The 12,995-nt window shown below is 35.1% G+C and overlaps 1 protein-coding gene across 1 annotated transcript in view; it reads left to right on the plus strand.

The window, feature by feature from the left end:
- PTPRQ (protein tyrosine phosphatase receptor type Q) overlaps positions 1-12,995 on the plus strand; it is a 234,588-nt gene that overhangs the window by 153,076 nt on the left and 68,517 nt on the right. Inside the window, exons 28-32 of the mRNA XM_070788855.1 lie at positions 1,161-1,347; positions 4,851-5,095; positions 8,847-8,913; positions 11,691-11,849; positions 12,384-12,606. Of these exons, the coding sequence (XP_070644956.1) occupies positions 1,161-1,347; positions 4,851-5,095; positions 8,847-8,913; positions 11,691-11,849; positions 12,384-12,606 (881 nt within the window). The remainder of the gene's footprint in view (positions 1-1,160; positions 1,348-4,850; positions 5,096-8,846; positions 8,914-11,690; positions 11,850-12,383; positions 12,607-12,995) is intronic.

Raw genomic sequence — 12,995 nt, forward strand, 5'->3', positions numbered from 1 at the left:
TTTCAATACTGATATTGTATCTGCTTTTCCTGTGCTTCTTATAGCAATATCTTTTTCAGTTAAGAAACTTAGAAAAGAGAATTTGAACAAATTGAACAAAATTGAACATATTGAACAAAAATACATCTTTCAAAGTTATAAGAAAGGTTCAAGTTGAAAATGAACTTGTTAGTGAGGACAGTGTATCCAACTTATTTTTAAGTGTTTCAAGTCAAGTACCTGATAGAAGCAGGCATAAGGGGATTTTGAATTATTTGTTCATCTCAGGAAAAGTCCTTCTCTTCAGTGCTAGATACGTTAGCTATGTTTAGTCCCTACAGTGAGTAGGCCAGATTCTCTATCAAAGACAGACTGTTTTAATAAATAGTACAACTGTATTTATTATACCTAAGCATACTCATTTGTACACATTTAATAATTGCATCTATATTAATTGATTCCTTATTTAGTACCATGCATGGTGCTAGATCAGGTTTTCAAACTTCAGTTATGACCACCATTTTAAAAATGAATCGGAATAAAATTTAAAAGAGCAGAAAATATCAAAGTGCATTTTAGAAGTTGTATTTCTGAAAAGCAGTTTGCAGTTATAAAGAATACACATTCACACACATACATCCTGAATGTGTATGGACATTATGTTGCCAAATGTGTTTCACTTTTGTGGGTCATGATAAAAAAAAAAAAAACCACAAATTTCTTTGCTAACTACTTCAGATCAGTTTTTTTCTAAATCATCAAAATACTATAATTATTTAGATATTATCACCCTGATCTTACATACATAGAAAGTTAAACACAGGGCATAAATGACTTATAGAATGGAAGTTGCTAAGTGACCAGGTTGGGATCTGAACCCTTGATGACTAAATTCATTCCTCTGTAAAACACTGGAGTAGAAGTTTCATTGACTACAGAGATGGTTTTTGCTTTTTCTGATTATTGTGGTTGATTTTTTTCTTTTACTTTCAACTGTTGAAATAACTGCTAGGTAGTAGACTCTTAAAGTAGCACTTTGGATTTCCCAGGACCATCTGACTGTAAATAAAAGAAATTTTAAATCTTGCCTAGAAAGATATACCAGTTGTAGCTTTCTATTAATATTTTAGTGATTTGTAACTCAAGTGCTGCTTCCTGTATTAGCTATTTTTTTCTTATAGGTAGATAGTGATGAATTTAATATTTCCTTAATCAAGTCAAATGAAGAAAATAAAACCATAGAAGTTAAAGATTTGGAAATCTTCACAAGGTATTCCGTGGTGATCACCGCATTCACTGGAAATATCAGTGCTGCATATGTGGACGGAAAGTCAAGTGCTGAAATAATTGTTACCACTTTAGAATCAGGTAAGGTATATTTTTCATCATTGCTAAAAATTGACTAAGTGTCTTTCTTACAGTTTCTCACACTCTACCCTACAAAGCATATGTGTTACAAGAAAATTTTAAGCATATAAGCATAAAATTCAATGACTCACGGGGGCTGACAAAAGTGAAGCTTTCTATTTGTATTTTTGAGGCAAAATGGAATTACGTAGTATAGTCAATACTTGTAAATACAGAAATAAATTAGTTCATAATAAGGTATCCAAATGTATTTTTTGTGTGTTTATTTCAACACTAAGTATTTTAAAAGTTGGACAACCTTGCCTAAGAAATGATTTTTCCAACTGTTTATAGCCAATAAATCTTCACCTTAAATTCTGTTTTAATTATTTATGTCCCATTGTTTAAATGTACATTAAAATAATGATACTCTATTATTGAGGGCTCAGTCAGTAAAGAATCTGCCTGCAATGCAGGAGACCCAGGGTTGGGAAGATCCCCTGGAGAAGGAAATGGCAACCCACTTCAGTATTCTTGCCTGGAGAATCCCAAGGACAGAGGAGGCTGGCCCAGGCTACTGTCCATGGGGTTGCAAGAGTCAGACACGACTTAGCGACTAAACCACCACCACTCTATTATTAAATTATCTGGGCTTTCCAGGTGCCAAGAACATGCTTGCCAATGCAGGAGACGTGAGAGACATGGGTTTGGTTTTAATCCCTGGGTCGGGAAGATCCCCTGGAGGAAGGCATGGCAACCTACTTCAGTATTCTTGCCTGGAGAATCCTATGGACAGAAGAGCCAATTAACCCCCTAGCTATGTTTACCATTTCTGTTCTCTTCACTTAGTCAAGTGGCATGTTTTATTATATAATCTAAGGATTAATGTCAGAATCTGTACAGATTGCCTCAAGTTGGTATGAACAGGGTCTGAGTGGATAGTAAGATTGTAACCTGTGAGAAATTACTGTGGAAAGTCAACTTCCCAGAACTCGCTTGCCCCATCCTCCTTCAGACTCCTGATGTTCTTTGCCAGCAGATATATCTCTGGAAAGAGCACATGAAGGATGTGTTGCTATAGTTTATTTGTTGCTATCTGTAAGGTAAGTATAGGAGGTAAAAAAAAAAATTAGTCTTTTCATTATGCTGTATATTTTATTATCTATAGACTTACTTACCATTCTAAATTGAAAGGTACATCTTATCCTCAGCACCATAAAATTCTACTTGTTTCCATTTAATTGCCATGTATAGTTCAGGTACTTATTTTACTTTTTGTACTTCTCCCTTATCCTGCCCATCTGTGAGAAAAGTTGCTGCTAAACTTGTTCATGTTCATACCCTAAAACTTTGATCAACAATCTTAATGTGACACCTTTTCCAAGGATATTGTAGTTTCATAAATTTTTATTAAACCTCTAAGAATAGATTTTAGATATGAAAACAAAGATATCTGGAGGATAGGAAGTTCTTTCTAACACTCAGATAATTTTTTCATGTATTCAACTTTAAAGCTGATCCTAATTTTAGGAAATCATCTTTCATAAAAAGAAATATATATATTCTTATATATCATAAAAATGGATAATAGCAATTGTGAAAATGTGTGTTGAACCAATTTAACCTTTATATCAGCTATGCATTTCTTCACATTGTGATATTTGCACAATAACATATTTATCTGCTTCTCTCTTTTTTTCTATTTATTTACTTATGTTTTGCTTGCCATAGGGAACTATCTCTAGATATCTCTACAAGTGTATATGAATATCTGAGCTATTCATAGTCAAATATGAACAGCCTTCTTCATGGAAATTTGTTACCTAGAATGGAAGAATATATACATTTCAATGTGATTAAAATAAATATGTTCATGCAACCATTAAATTTTATTTTTTTTTTCTTTGAAATTTTATTTTATTTTTAAACTTTACATAATTGTATTAGTTTTGCCAAATATCAAAATGAATCCGCCACAGGCATACATGTGTAAAAAATACTAATTATATAGTTTGATAAGAACTAGTTCTCACATTTATAAAATAATTTTATCCTGTGTTATTTTTCATAACAATTTATTGATATTTGGCTAGTTATATGTTAGGGCAACTTTTATTTATCAAAAATAAACAGGAATATCTAGAATATATAAAGAAATATTAAAATTCAACACTTAAAAAGAATCTAATCAGACAATTGCAGAGGGGACTTCCCTGGCAGTTCAGTATTTAGGACTCCAAGCTGCCACTGCTGGGTGCATGGGTTCAATCCCTGGTCAGGGAACTAAGACCCCACATGCCACATGGCCAAAAAAATGAAAAGAAAACTGACAAAGAACATGAACTGATATTTCACCAGAGAGGAAATATGATTGGCAAATAAACTCAAGATATGTTTTTTCAACACTACTATCTGTTAAGAAAATGTAAATTAAAACCACAATGATACATCAGTATGCATCTACTAGAACAGAAAAAATAATTTTTAAAATAGTAATAATACCAAATGCTGGAAAAAGTCCAAAAAGACTGTATCTGTCATACATTGCTAGTGGGAATATAAAAGGGTATAACTACTGATACAATATAAAAATATTTTGGTAATCTGTAAAACTGAACATGCACTCATGATAGATCCACAAGTTACAATCTTAGGCAGCTATCACAGACAATTGAAAACTTAATGTTCATACAAATATCTTTATATGAATGTTAACAGGCTTATTAGGAATAACGACAAAATAACTGGAAACAACCCAAATGCTTTTATGATTAAACAAATTCTAGTACAGTGGAACACTACTCAGCAATGAAGACAGAATAAACTGTTGCTATACGCAGCAGCTCTGATCTCAAGGTCATTGTGCTGTTGTCTTTGGCAACTAATAAAACTATGCAGGTGGAGACTGACCAGTGTCGAGGAGTCACGGAGTGCTAATATAAGGGGAGAGCAAGAGGACTTTTCTTTACGGTGACGGAAGAGTTTTGTATCTTGTTTCTGGTGACGGTTACAGTAGTCTATACATGGAATTAAATTGCATAGAACCATACAAAAATACAGGAAAGCATGAAAAATGGTGAAAATTGAATAAGACCTATAGTCAAGTTAATATGATTGTGCCAGTTCTGTTTCCAGGTTTGATATTTAACTACAGTTATATGAGATGTCACCACTGGGGAAAGCTGGGGGAAGGTAACAGGGAATTGAATGTACGATTTTTGCAACTTCCTGTGAGTCTACATTATTTTTAAGTTCAGTGTCATAGGAGTTCATTCTGTGTAAGACACATACATATAAAAGGCTAAATATATAAGCAAATAAATTGGATCACTGTTATGGTTTCTGTGATCTATAAATGTCAGTGATTCTATAATGAACCAGCCATTTTGCTTTTCATAATTACATGATTTGTGTAATACTCTTTGTAAAGAGAAATTTGAGAAAAGTTTGAAGCAAATCAGTTTTATATGGAGATCAAAACGAACACAAATTTTTAAATAATTTTAACTGCTGAATACTTTTAGTCCCTAAGGATCCACCTAACAACATGACATTTCAGAAGATACCAGATGAAGTTACAAAATTTCAGTTAACATTTCTTCCTCCTTCTCAACCAAATGGAAATATCCAAGTGTATCAAGCTTTGGTTTACAGAGAAGATGATCCTACTGCTGTCCAGATTCACAACCTCAGTATCATCCAGAAAACTGACACATCTGTCATTGCGATGTTAGAAGGGCTAAAAGGTGGACATACGTACAACATCAGTGTAAGTGTACACAGTTTCTAATTATTCCTCTGTTTTACAAAACTGATAGAAAAACTCAGCATTCAAAAATACTGCAGCTTATGGAATACTACATTTTCCTTATCTCTAGGTGGAATTGCTTAAGACATGCCAAGTGAAAAAGATTTGGGGAAACAGAATTGCTGATTTCCTATTTTAATACAGAAAGTCATGTGAAAATATGTAAATAACAGAAAAGTGTGCACAGTTGTAGTGGAAATCCAAAAATAAAGCATAAAGAAAACCAACACTAAAAGTTAAAGAGCAGTGATATATAGATAGTTCTGCCTAAAGGGAGACTGTTTCTGTGTGATTATAAATGGAAAATGGAAAAGGAAATAGCAAAAGCAAAGGGCAGAAATAACTATTTGTATGATTGAAATTCACATGTATTTCACACAACTATTGCTAAAAGCATTTTATATCTTAATTCTAAATTATCCATTTTGGAAAGTAAATATATATGTGAGTTCATATACATACACACAGACATAATACACATACAATTTGTTTCACCCTTTCACTATTTTTATAGCATGTCTTGGAATTTTCAAAAAGAACTATATAATTCAGAAAATAATCTATTAAGCATCATAGAACCAACCTAGCTGCTGCTGCTGCTAAGTCGCTTCAGTCGTGTCCGACACTGTGTGACCCCATAGATGGCAGCCCACCAGGCTCTGCCATCCCTGGGATTCTCCAGGCAAGAACACTGGAGTGGGTTGCCATTTCCTTCTCCAATGCATGAAAGTGAAAAGTGAAAGGGAAGTCACTCAGTCGTGTCCGACTCTTTGTGACCCCATGGACTGCAGCCTACCAGGCTCCTCTGTCCATGGGATTTTCCAGGCAAGAGTACTGGAGTGGGTTGCCATTGCCTTCTCTGAGAACCAACCTAGACAGCATATTAAAAAGCAGAGACATTACTTTGCCAACAAAGGTCTGTCTAGTCAAGGCTATGGTTTTTCCAGTGGTCATGTATGGATGTGAGAGTTGGACTATAAGAAAGCTGAGCACCAAAGAACTGATGCTTTTGAACTGTGGTGTTGGAGAAGATTCTTGAGAGTCCCTTGGACTGCAAAGAGATCCAACCAGTCCATCCTAAAGGAGATCAGTCCTGGATGTTCATTGGAAGGACTGATGCTAAAGCCAAAACTCCAATACTTTGGCCACCTGATGGGAAGAGCTGACTCATAGCCTATTATACAGAGTGAAGTAAGCCAGAAAGAAAAACACCAATACAGTATACTAACCCATATATATGGAATTTAGAAAGACGGTAACGATGACCCTGTATGCGAGACAGCAAAAGAAACACAGATGTATAGAACAGTCTTTTGGAGTCTGTGGGAGAGGGAGAGGGTGGGATGATTTGGGAGAATGGCATTGAAACATGTATAATATCATATATGAAACAAATCGCCAGTCCAGGTTCGATGCAGGATACAGGATGCTTGGGGCTGGTGCACTGGGATGACCCAGAGGGATGGTACAGGGAGGGAGGTGGGAGAGGGGTACGGAATGGGGAACACATGTACACCCGGTGGTGGGATTGTGTTGATGTATGGCAAAACCAATACAATATTGTAAAAAATAATAATAATAATAATTAATTAATGATTAAAAAAAATCTGAGAAAAAAAATGAAAAGACCCTGATGCTGGGAAAGATTGAGGGCAGGAGGAGAAGGGGACGACAGAGGATGAGATAGTTGGATGGCATCACCGACTCAATAGACATGGGTTTGGGTGAACTCTGGGCATTGGTGATGGACAGGGAGGCCAGGCATGCCGCGGTTCATGGGGTCGCAGAGTCGGACACAAATGAGCAACTGAACTGAATTGAAATTCACCCTAAGCATTCAAGTAGCTCAAGTAACTACACAGTCAAGTAACTAATCTTCAACAAACTCTTTATATCAGAAAACTGTCATTAGTAATTTGTGTTATTTCCCCCACTCACTGTATATCTGACTTGCTAGGACTCTTGTTACACATACCATTAAATGGACCCCCATTCTAAAAGATCTGTTAGAGAGAAGGTGGTAGTTAAGAGAAGGAACTGACCTAGATTCAAATTCTGGCCCTGCTAGGTTCTTTCAGGGCAGTGTCTGCAAATCTGTGCCTCTTTTTCCTTATCTGAAAAATCAGTAATAGGAATAGTAATTTCTATATAGGATATTAATAGTGATGGGAGGAAACAAATGTTTTGGCTCTCAAAAATAAAAGAAAAATAAGAAATAAAGTACAACTAATTCATAATTTTTGAATTATGAGTGGGTCTTCGTTGCAGTGCACGAGCTTCTCATTGCAGTGGCTCCTCTTGCTGCAGAGCACGGGCTCTAGCTGTGTAAGCGTCAGCAGCTGCAGCTCACAGCCTCTAGAGCCCAGGCTCAGTAGTTGTGGCACAGCTTAGCTGCCCTGTGGCATGTAGAATCTTCTCAGACCAGGCATCAAACCTATGTGCCCTGCTCTGGCGTGTGGCCTGTCATTCACTGTACCACCAGGGAAATCGACTAGTTCATAATTTAAAGAAAAATCAATCTTTGGATTATTTGCAAGGTGCAATTTTCATTGTCCTTAACACCTGAGAATTTACTAGAAATGTGTAACTTTCACATGGGTCCTAACCTAATGAGTCAAAACCTATAGATTTTCATTTTCCAGGGTTTGTGAGTGACTTCTTTCCTCACTACAACTTGAGAAGCACTGCCCAACTGTATTATTCCACTTAAATGTTAGGTTGTAAAGAAATATAAATAATTAAACACATTTAGCATCACTTTTCATTTTAAATACTTTCTTTTTGAAGTTTACATACACCAGTAAATATTTCCTTTTATATTTTTTAAGCTACATTTTATAGGCTTGGTTTATTTACTATACCTGCCACATCATATGTGTTACTTTAATTCAATCAAAATACTTCTAAACTGTGCATAGGGTGGAGGGTGGACCACTAATGTATGAAACAAATTTATTAATTCCAGTCAAGATGCATTCTGAATTGTGTTTATTGAATATAATGAAATTGGCAAGAACACAGTCATTATTTTATTAATATATAGCAAGATACAGTGAATTAAAAAAAGAGCCTGTGTCTGCAGCTTCCTAAGCACAAAGTTGATTGAAAGGATTCACATTTGTGTAAATCACCCTCTGCAGATACAAACAGAAATGCTTTATGTGTATATGCTGCATTATGCAGGTTATAGCGTCAGATACTTAGGGGCAGGGGTGAAGCAGGGCAGAGAGGCCAACTTTCAGAGGGATGATTTAATACAGGAAAACTGGGAGGCTGAGGGAATAGGGTTTCATCTCAGAAGGAAAAAAAAAGAGAATCTTCAATATGGATTTAAAGAAAGCTGGAGTTACCTAGCTACACAGAAAAGGAACAGATGTTAGAGTAGATGAGAGAGTGTAGACACAGTGACTCTTCTGCTCTCTCCTCCTACGGGTTCAAACAGAAGCCACATCTTTCTTAGTCTCTGTGAGGGGCTGTTAGGTCACTGAGCCTTTGTTCTCAGGGCTTAGGACCATAGTATCAGTTGTAAGAACTAGTTTACTGCTAACATTCTTCCTCCATATATTACATAAATTTGAGTGCAAGAAAATATAATAGACTATATGAATTGTTTTTTAAAAATAGAATAATTTTTAAATGACGTATAATCATAATTGCTTATACATACACCTGTGCAATAATTTGAAAATAATAAGATGCTTTTTTGTTTTAGGTTTATGCAATCAATAGTGCTGGTGCAGGGCCAAAGGTTCAAATGAGAATAACCATGGATATTAAAGGTACATGAACTGCCTTCCCATGAAATGCTATTGTCTTAAAAGTAATTATAATTTATATTCTGTATTAGAGTTATGGATGTAGGTAAGCTTTTAAATGATGTGTATACATACAGTAAGTATACATTAAGTAATAAGTAGTAATACATGCTTAATAAAGCTATAATTAAAATACCTAAATCATAAGGCAAATTACCATGTTAATTACAGAGGCTGTCTGCTATATTTCTTTTCCACTAAATTGAAATTTTGCTGAGACAAACTTTATAATTGTATTTTATGATTTTTAAATTTTATTGAAAAGAAAACTTCTTTAAATTGCCCATGACTGGACTTTGACTAGTTCTAAGTAGATTCTCTGACTGATCTTTTTTTGAAAGTCAGATTCTTCTAAGTTAATAAAATGGTGTTTACTGAACTACCATACTTTATGATTCTGGCTATAAAGTAGATCTATCAGTTCATCATTGACAGGGATTTTTTTTCATAGAAAATATATAAAACTTTAGAGACTCCCTTCCCTCACCAAATTCCACAAAACCCACAGAAGATTATTAAAAGGACTTTAGGGCCACTCAGTTATTCAGGGCGCCTTCTCAAGAATGAAAACAGGCACACAATTTTGTCACTGCTCTAAAAACCTGTGTAAAACCTGCAGAGAGATTAAAAAAAAAAAAGAGAGAGAGAGAGAGAGCTTCAATAGAATTCCACCTGATCCTCTTTCTAAAATGAAAACCATCTTCTCTCAGTCTTCGGTAACTACAGGCAGCACAGTGATTAAAACGCCATCTTTAGGCTGGTCGAGGGTCGAGTCCCGGAGGTTGAATCCTGGGTTGGCCACTTGCTACCTTGTTTGGCCTTAGACAAGTTTCTTAACACCTCTAAGCTTGTGTAATAGAGATAATACTAGTTCCTACCTCGTGTTGTGAGGGTTAAGAGAGAATCTGAAAAACCCACAGTGTCTAGAAACTTGCTTTGATAAGGATAAGAAATATTCACTGTAAGATGAAGCTGATAAATTTTATTTTTTTACCATTGGGTAATTTATATAACTGTAATACTATTTGTTATTCAGTGGCAGACTTACTCATATATTCAACATGTAACAATAGATGCATTATATTTAGTAAAACTTCCCATTTCAGATACTTTGCTCATCCTCCAGTAAAGATGTCTAATTCTGACTTCCCACACCTTACATAGAGCAGATAGACTCATGACCAGTTATCTAGAGAAGATGGGTGAGTACTGGTAGCAGTGATGGGGTCTAAAAAATTGAATTTTTCTCCAGTAATATGCCTAATTTTATTAATGACATGGAGTAACACTGGATTAACAATTGTATCAATTTGGACAGTACCATCCAATGACAGATTCCTCTGACTAGAAACCTTGTCTCGGGGGCTCCCCAGTGGCCTCCCTAGAACCTGGAGGCTGTTCCTGCCACATCCTTTCTTCCTTCCTTCTCGTCATTTACACATGTCGGAATTGTGATCTTGCCACCTACTATTGCTCCCTCCTCCCCTATTCTTCACAAATATTTCCCCCAGTAAACTTCCTGCATATCTAATATCATCATAACTCTGACATCTCAGAGGAGTGAGCTAAAGAATTGAGTCAAAAAGATTTGGTTCATGTCCTGATACTTCCCTTTCACAGCTATGTGGCATAAAGCTGTTTTCCTCATTTATCAAATGGAAATGATATTGCCAAGATTATGACGTGGTTAAAAGGCTTTTAAAAAAGATTTTATAAATATGGGAATTGAAGTTTGATTAAGCAACTTTACTGATGCTCAAACAGCTAGTGTGTGGAGCTCTAAGATGAAACAAGCAGAACTTCTACAAGTATTATTTTTGAAGATACTTGTATGCATTGATGGTAAAATGTGAATTATGACACTTGTAGAAATTATTCTGGAAATATGTGTTAAAGTTAAAAGTACATATATCATTTGCTCCAGAAATCCTGCCCTTGGGAGTATATTCTATAGAAATAAAAGAATCAGTGAGTAAGACTTAAGATATAAGGCAGATTAGTGAAGCAAATGTTCAAAGACTGAAGGAAAAGTGAATTCCCATCACTCGGTGAATGATTGAATAAATGTGATGCAGTTGTACCATGACATATAATATAGTTATTAAGAAGAATGAATTAACCCAGAACTTGGTGACTTGAAAAGATTTACACAGTCATTGTAATAAAAAGCAATATGTGGTGTAATTATAATACTTAACAGAGCCCCATTAAAACGTATCAGTGAGAAAAATCCATTATGTATGACTTTATGTATTTTTATATGATTATGTGAGCATAAAGAAAAATGAGAGGATATCATCTAGTTGTTTGGTATGGATAATTGTGGGGTTGGAGGACAGGGCTCCTGGTATGCCTAGAACAGAAATTAGTGAACCAGCTAAAGGAAGTGACAGAAAAAAAAAACCACTAAAATAGTATGATTTAATACATTTGTGAAAATTTTATATATATATATGTATATATAGTTTGAATTTCTTTAATACATGAAGAGGAATCAGATGTCTGAAAATCACACCTGGGCTCCATTATCTCAGACAAGTCTCAAATATATAATTATATCATTAGGAGGTAATAATTGCCAAATATCTTCTGTATCCAAACAAAAATGTTTCATGTTGTTTAGGTTTGTCATCACTTTATCTGTAAATTACCTGCATGAAAGGAGAATTTAAAATGATTTTCTCTTTTCTGTTAAGAACAAAAAATCAACAGGTAGTGATATTTCATCTTCATGTTTACAGCTCCAGCACGACCAAAGACCAAACCAACCCCTATTTATGATGCCACAGGAAAACTTCTTGTGACTTCAACAACGATTACAATCAGAATGCCAATATGTTACTACAATGATGACCATGGACCAATCAAAAATGTACAAGTGCTTGTAGCAGAAGCAGGAGGTATCATCACATGCCAGGTTATCTTGTTAAATTGTGGAGTGTGGACTGCTGAATGCTAAAGATATTTCAATTCAAAAATAGTAATATAAAATAGACGCGATTATTACACATCTTTTGAGCTTAGTAGATTGTCAATAGTATCATTAATTTTACTGATCATTAATTTATGCCTAAATAGTTTACCAAAATTAAAAGACATGTGCTTAAAATATTTATGTATTCTATATGCTGGTAGGATTTTGGCAGGATGCAGTCTTGATAGCTTCTTTGAAGGTGGGAAAGAGTCACTCTTGACTGAAGAATGCTTTTTCTCTGAGACGTCATTCTCCACAACAGTGTCTATGGATTCATGTGTGATGGGATGGATAGGGTTACCTGCTTATCCAGGTAGATCAGTTGAATCATCCCTGGTGGTTCAGAAAGTAAAAGATGTTGCATCCAGATTTTCCTCATGCAATTATAGAAATGCCTTTTATAAATGTGAAAATACATTTGGATATGACTTATAATAATTCTTCTTTTTTCTGAAAATAGCTCAGCATGATGGAAATGTAACAAAGTGGTATGATGCATACTTTAATAAACCAAGGCCATATTTTACAAATGAAGGCTTTCCTAACCCCCCATGTACAGAGGGAAAGGCAAAGTTTAGTGGCAGTGAAGAAATTTACATCATAGGTGCTGATCATGCGTGTATGATTCCTGGTAATGAAGACAAAATCTGCAATGGACCTCTGAAACCAAAAAAGCAATACTTGTAAGTATAGTTTATGCTTACTATGCATCATGATAGCAGCTAGTTGACATTTTTAACCCATCCATCTACTCCTCCTTTTATTTTTTCCAGTAAGTACTGGATATCCATAATGTGTTGTGACCTGATGCATGGTAAAGATCAACAAGGCATTGTCCTTTCGTTCAGTAAAAGTACAGTTCTAGGGAAAGCAGGCAAACTTATATTGTGGTTTGAAATAAGCAACTAAGGGCAATATGAATATTGTGCAAACTGGAGAACTCAGGAGAATTTAATTCTTTTCGTAAAGGGCTATGTGACTAATGTGTGATGTTTTGTCTTTCTCATTATTCTGCCATTCATGCTGATGTATGTACAGTTTTAGAAACACTATCCTTGTCTTCCAGTTAATT

The sequence above is a fragment of the Bos indicus genome, chromosome 5 (genome assembly GCF_029378745.1).
Source record: "Bos indicus isolate NIAB-ARS_2022 breed Sahiwal x Tharparkar chromosome 5, NIAB-ARS_B.indTharparkar_mat_pri_1.0, whole genome shotgun sequence".
NCBI lineage: Eukaryota > Metazoa > Chordata > Mammalia > Artiodactyla > Bovidae > Bos > Bos indicus.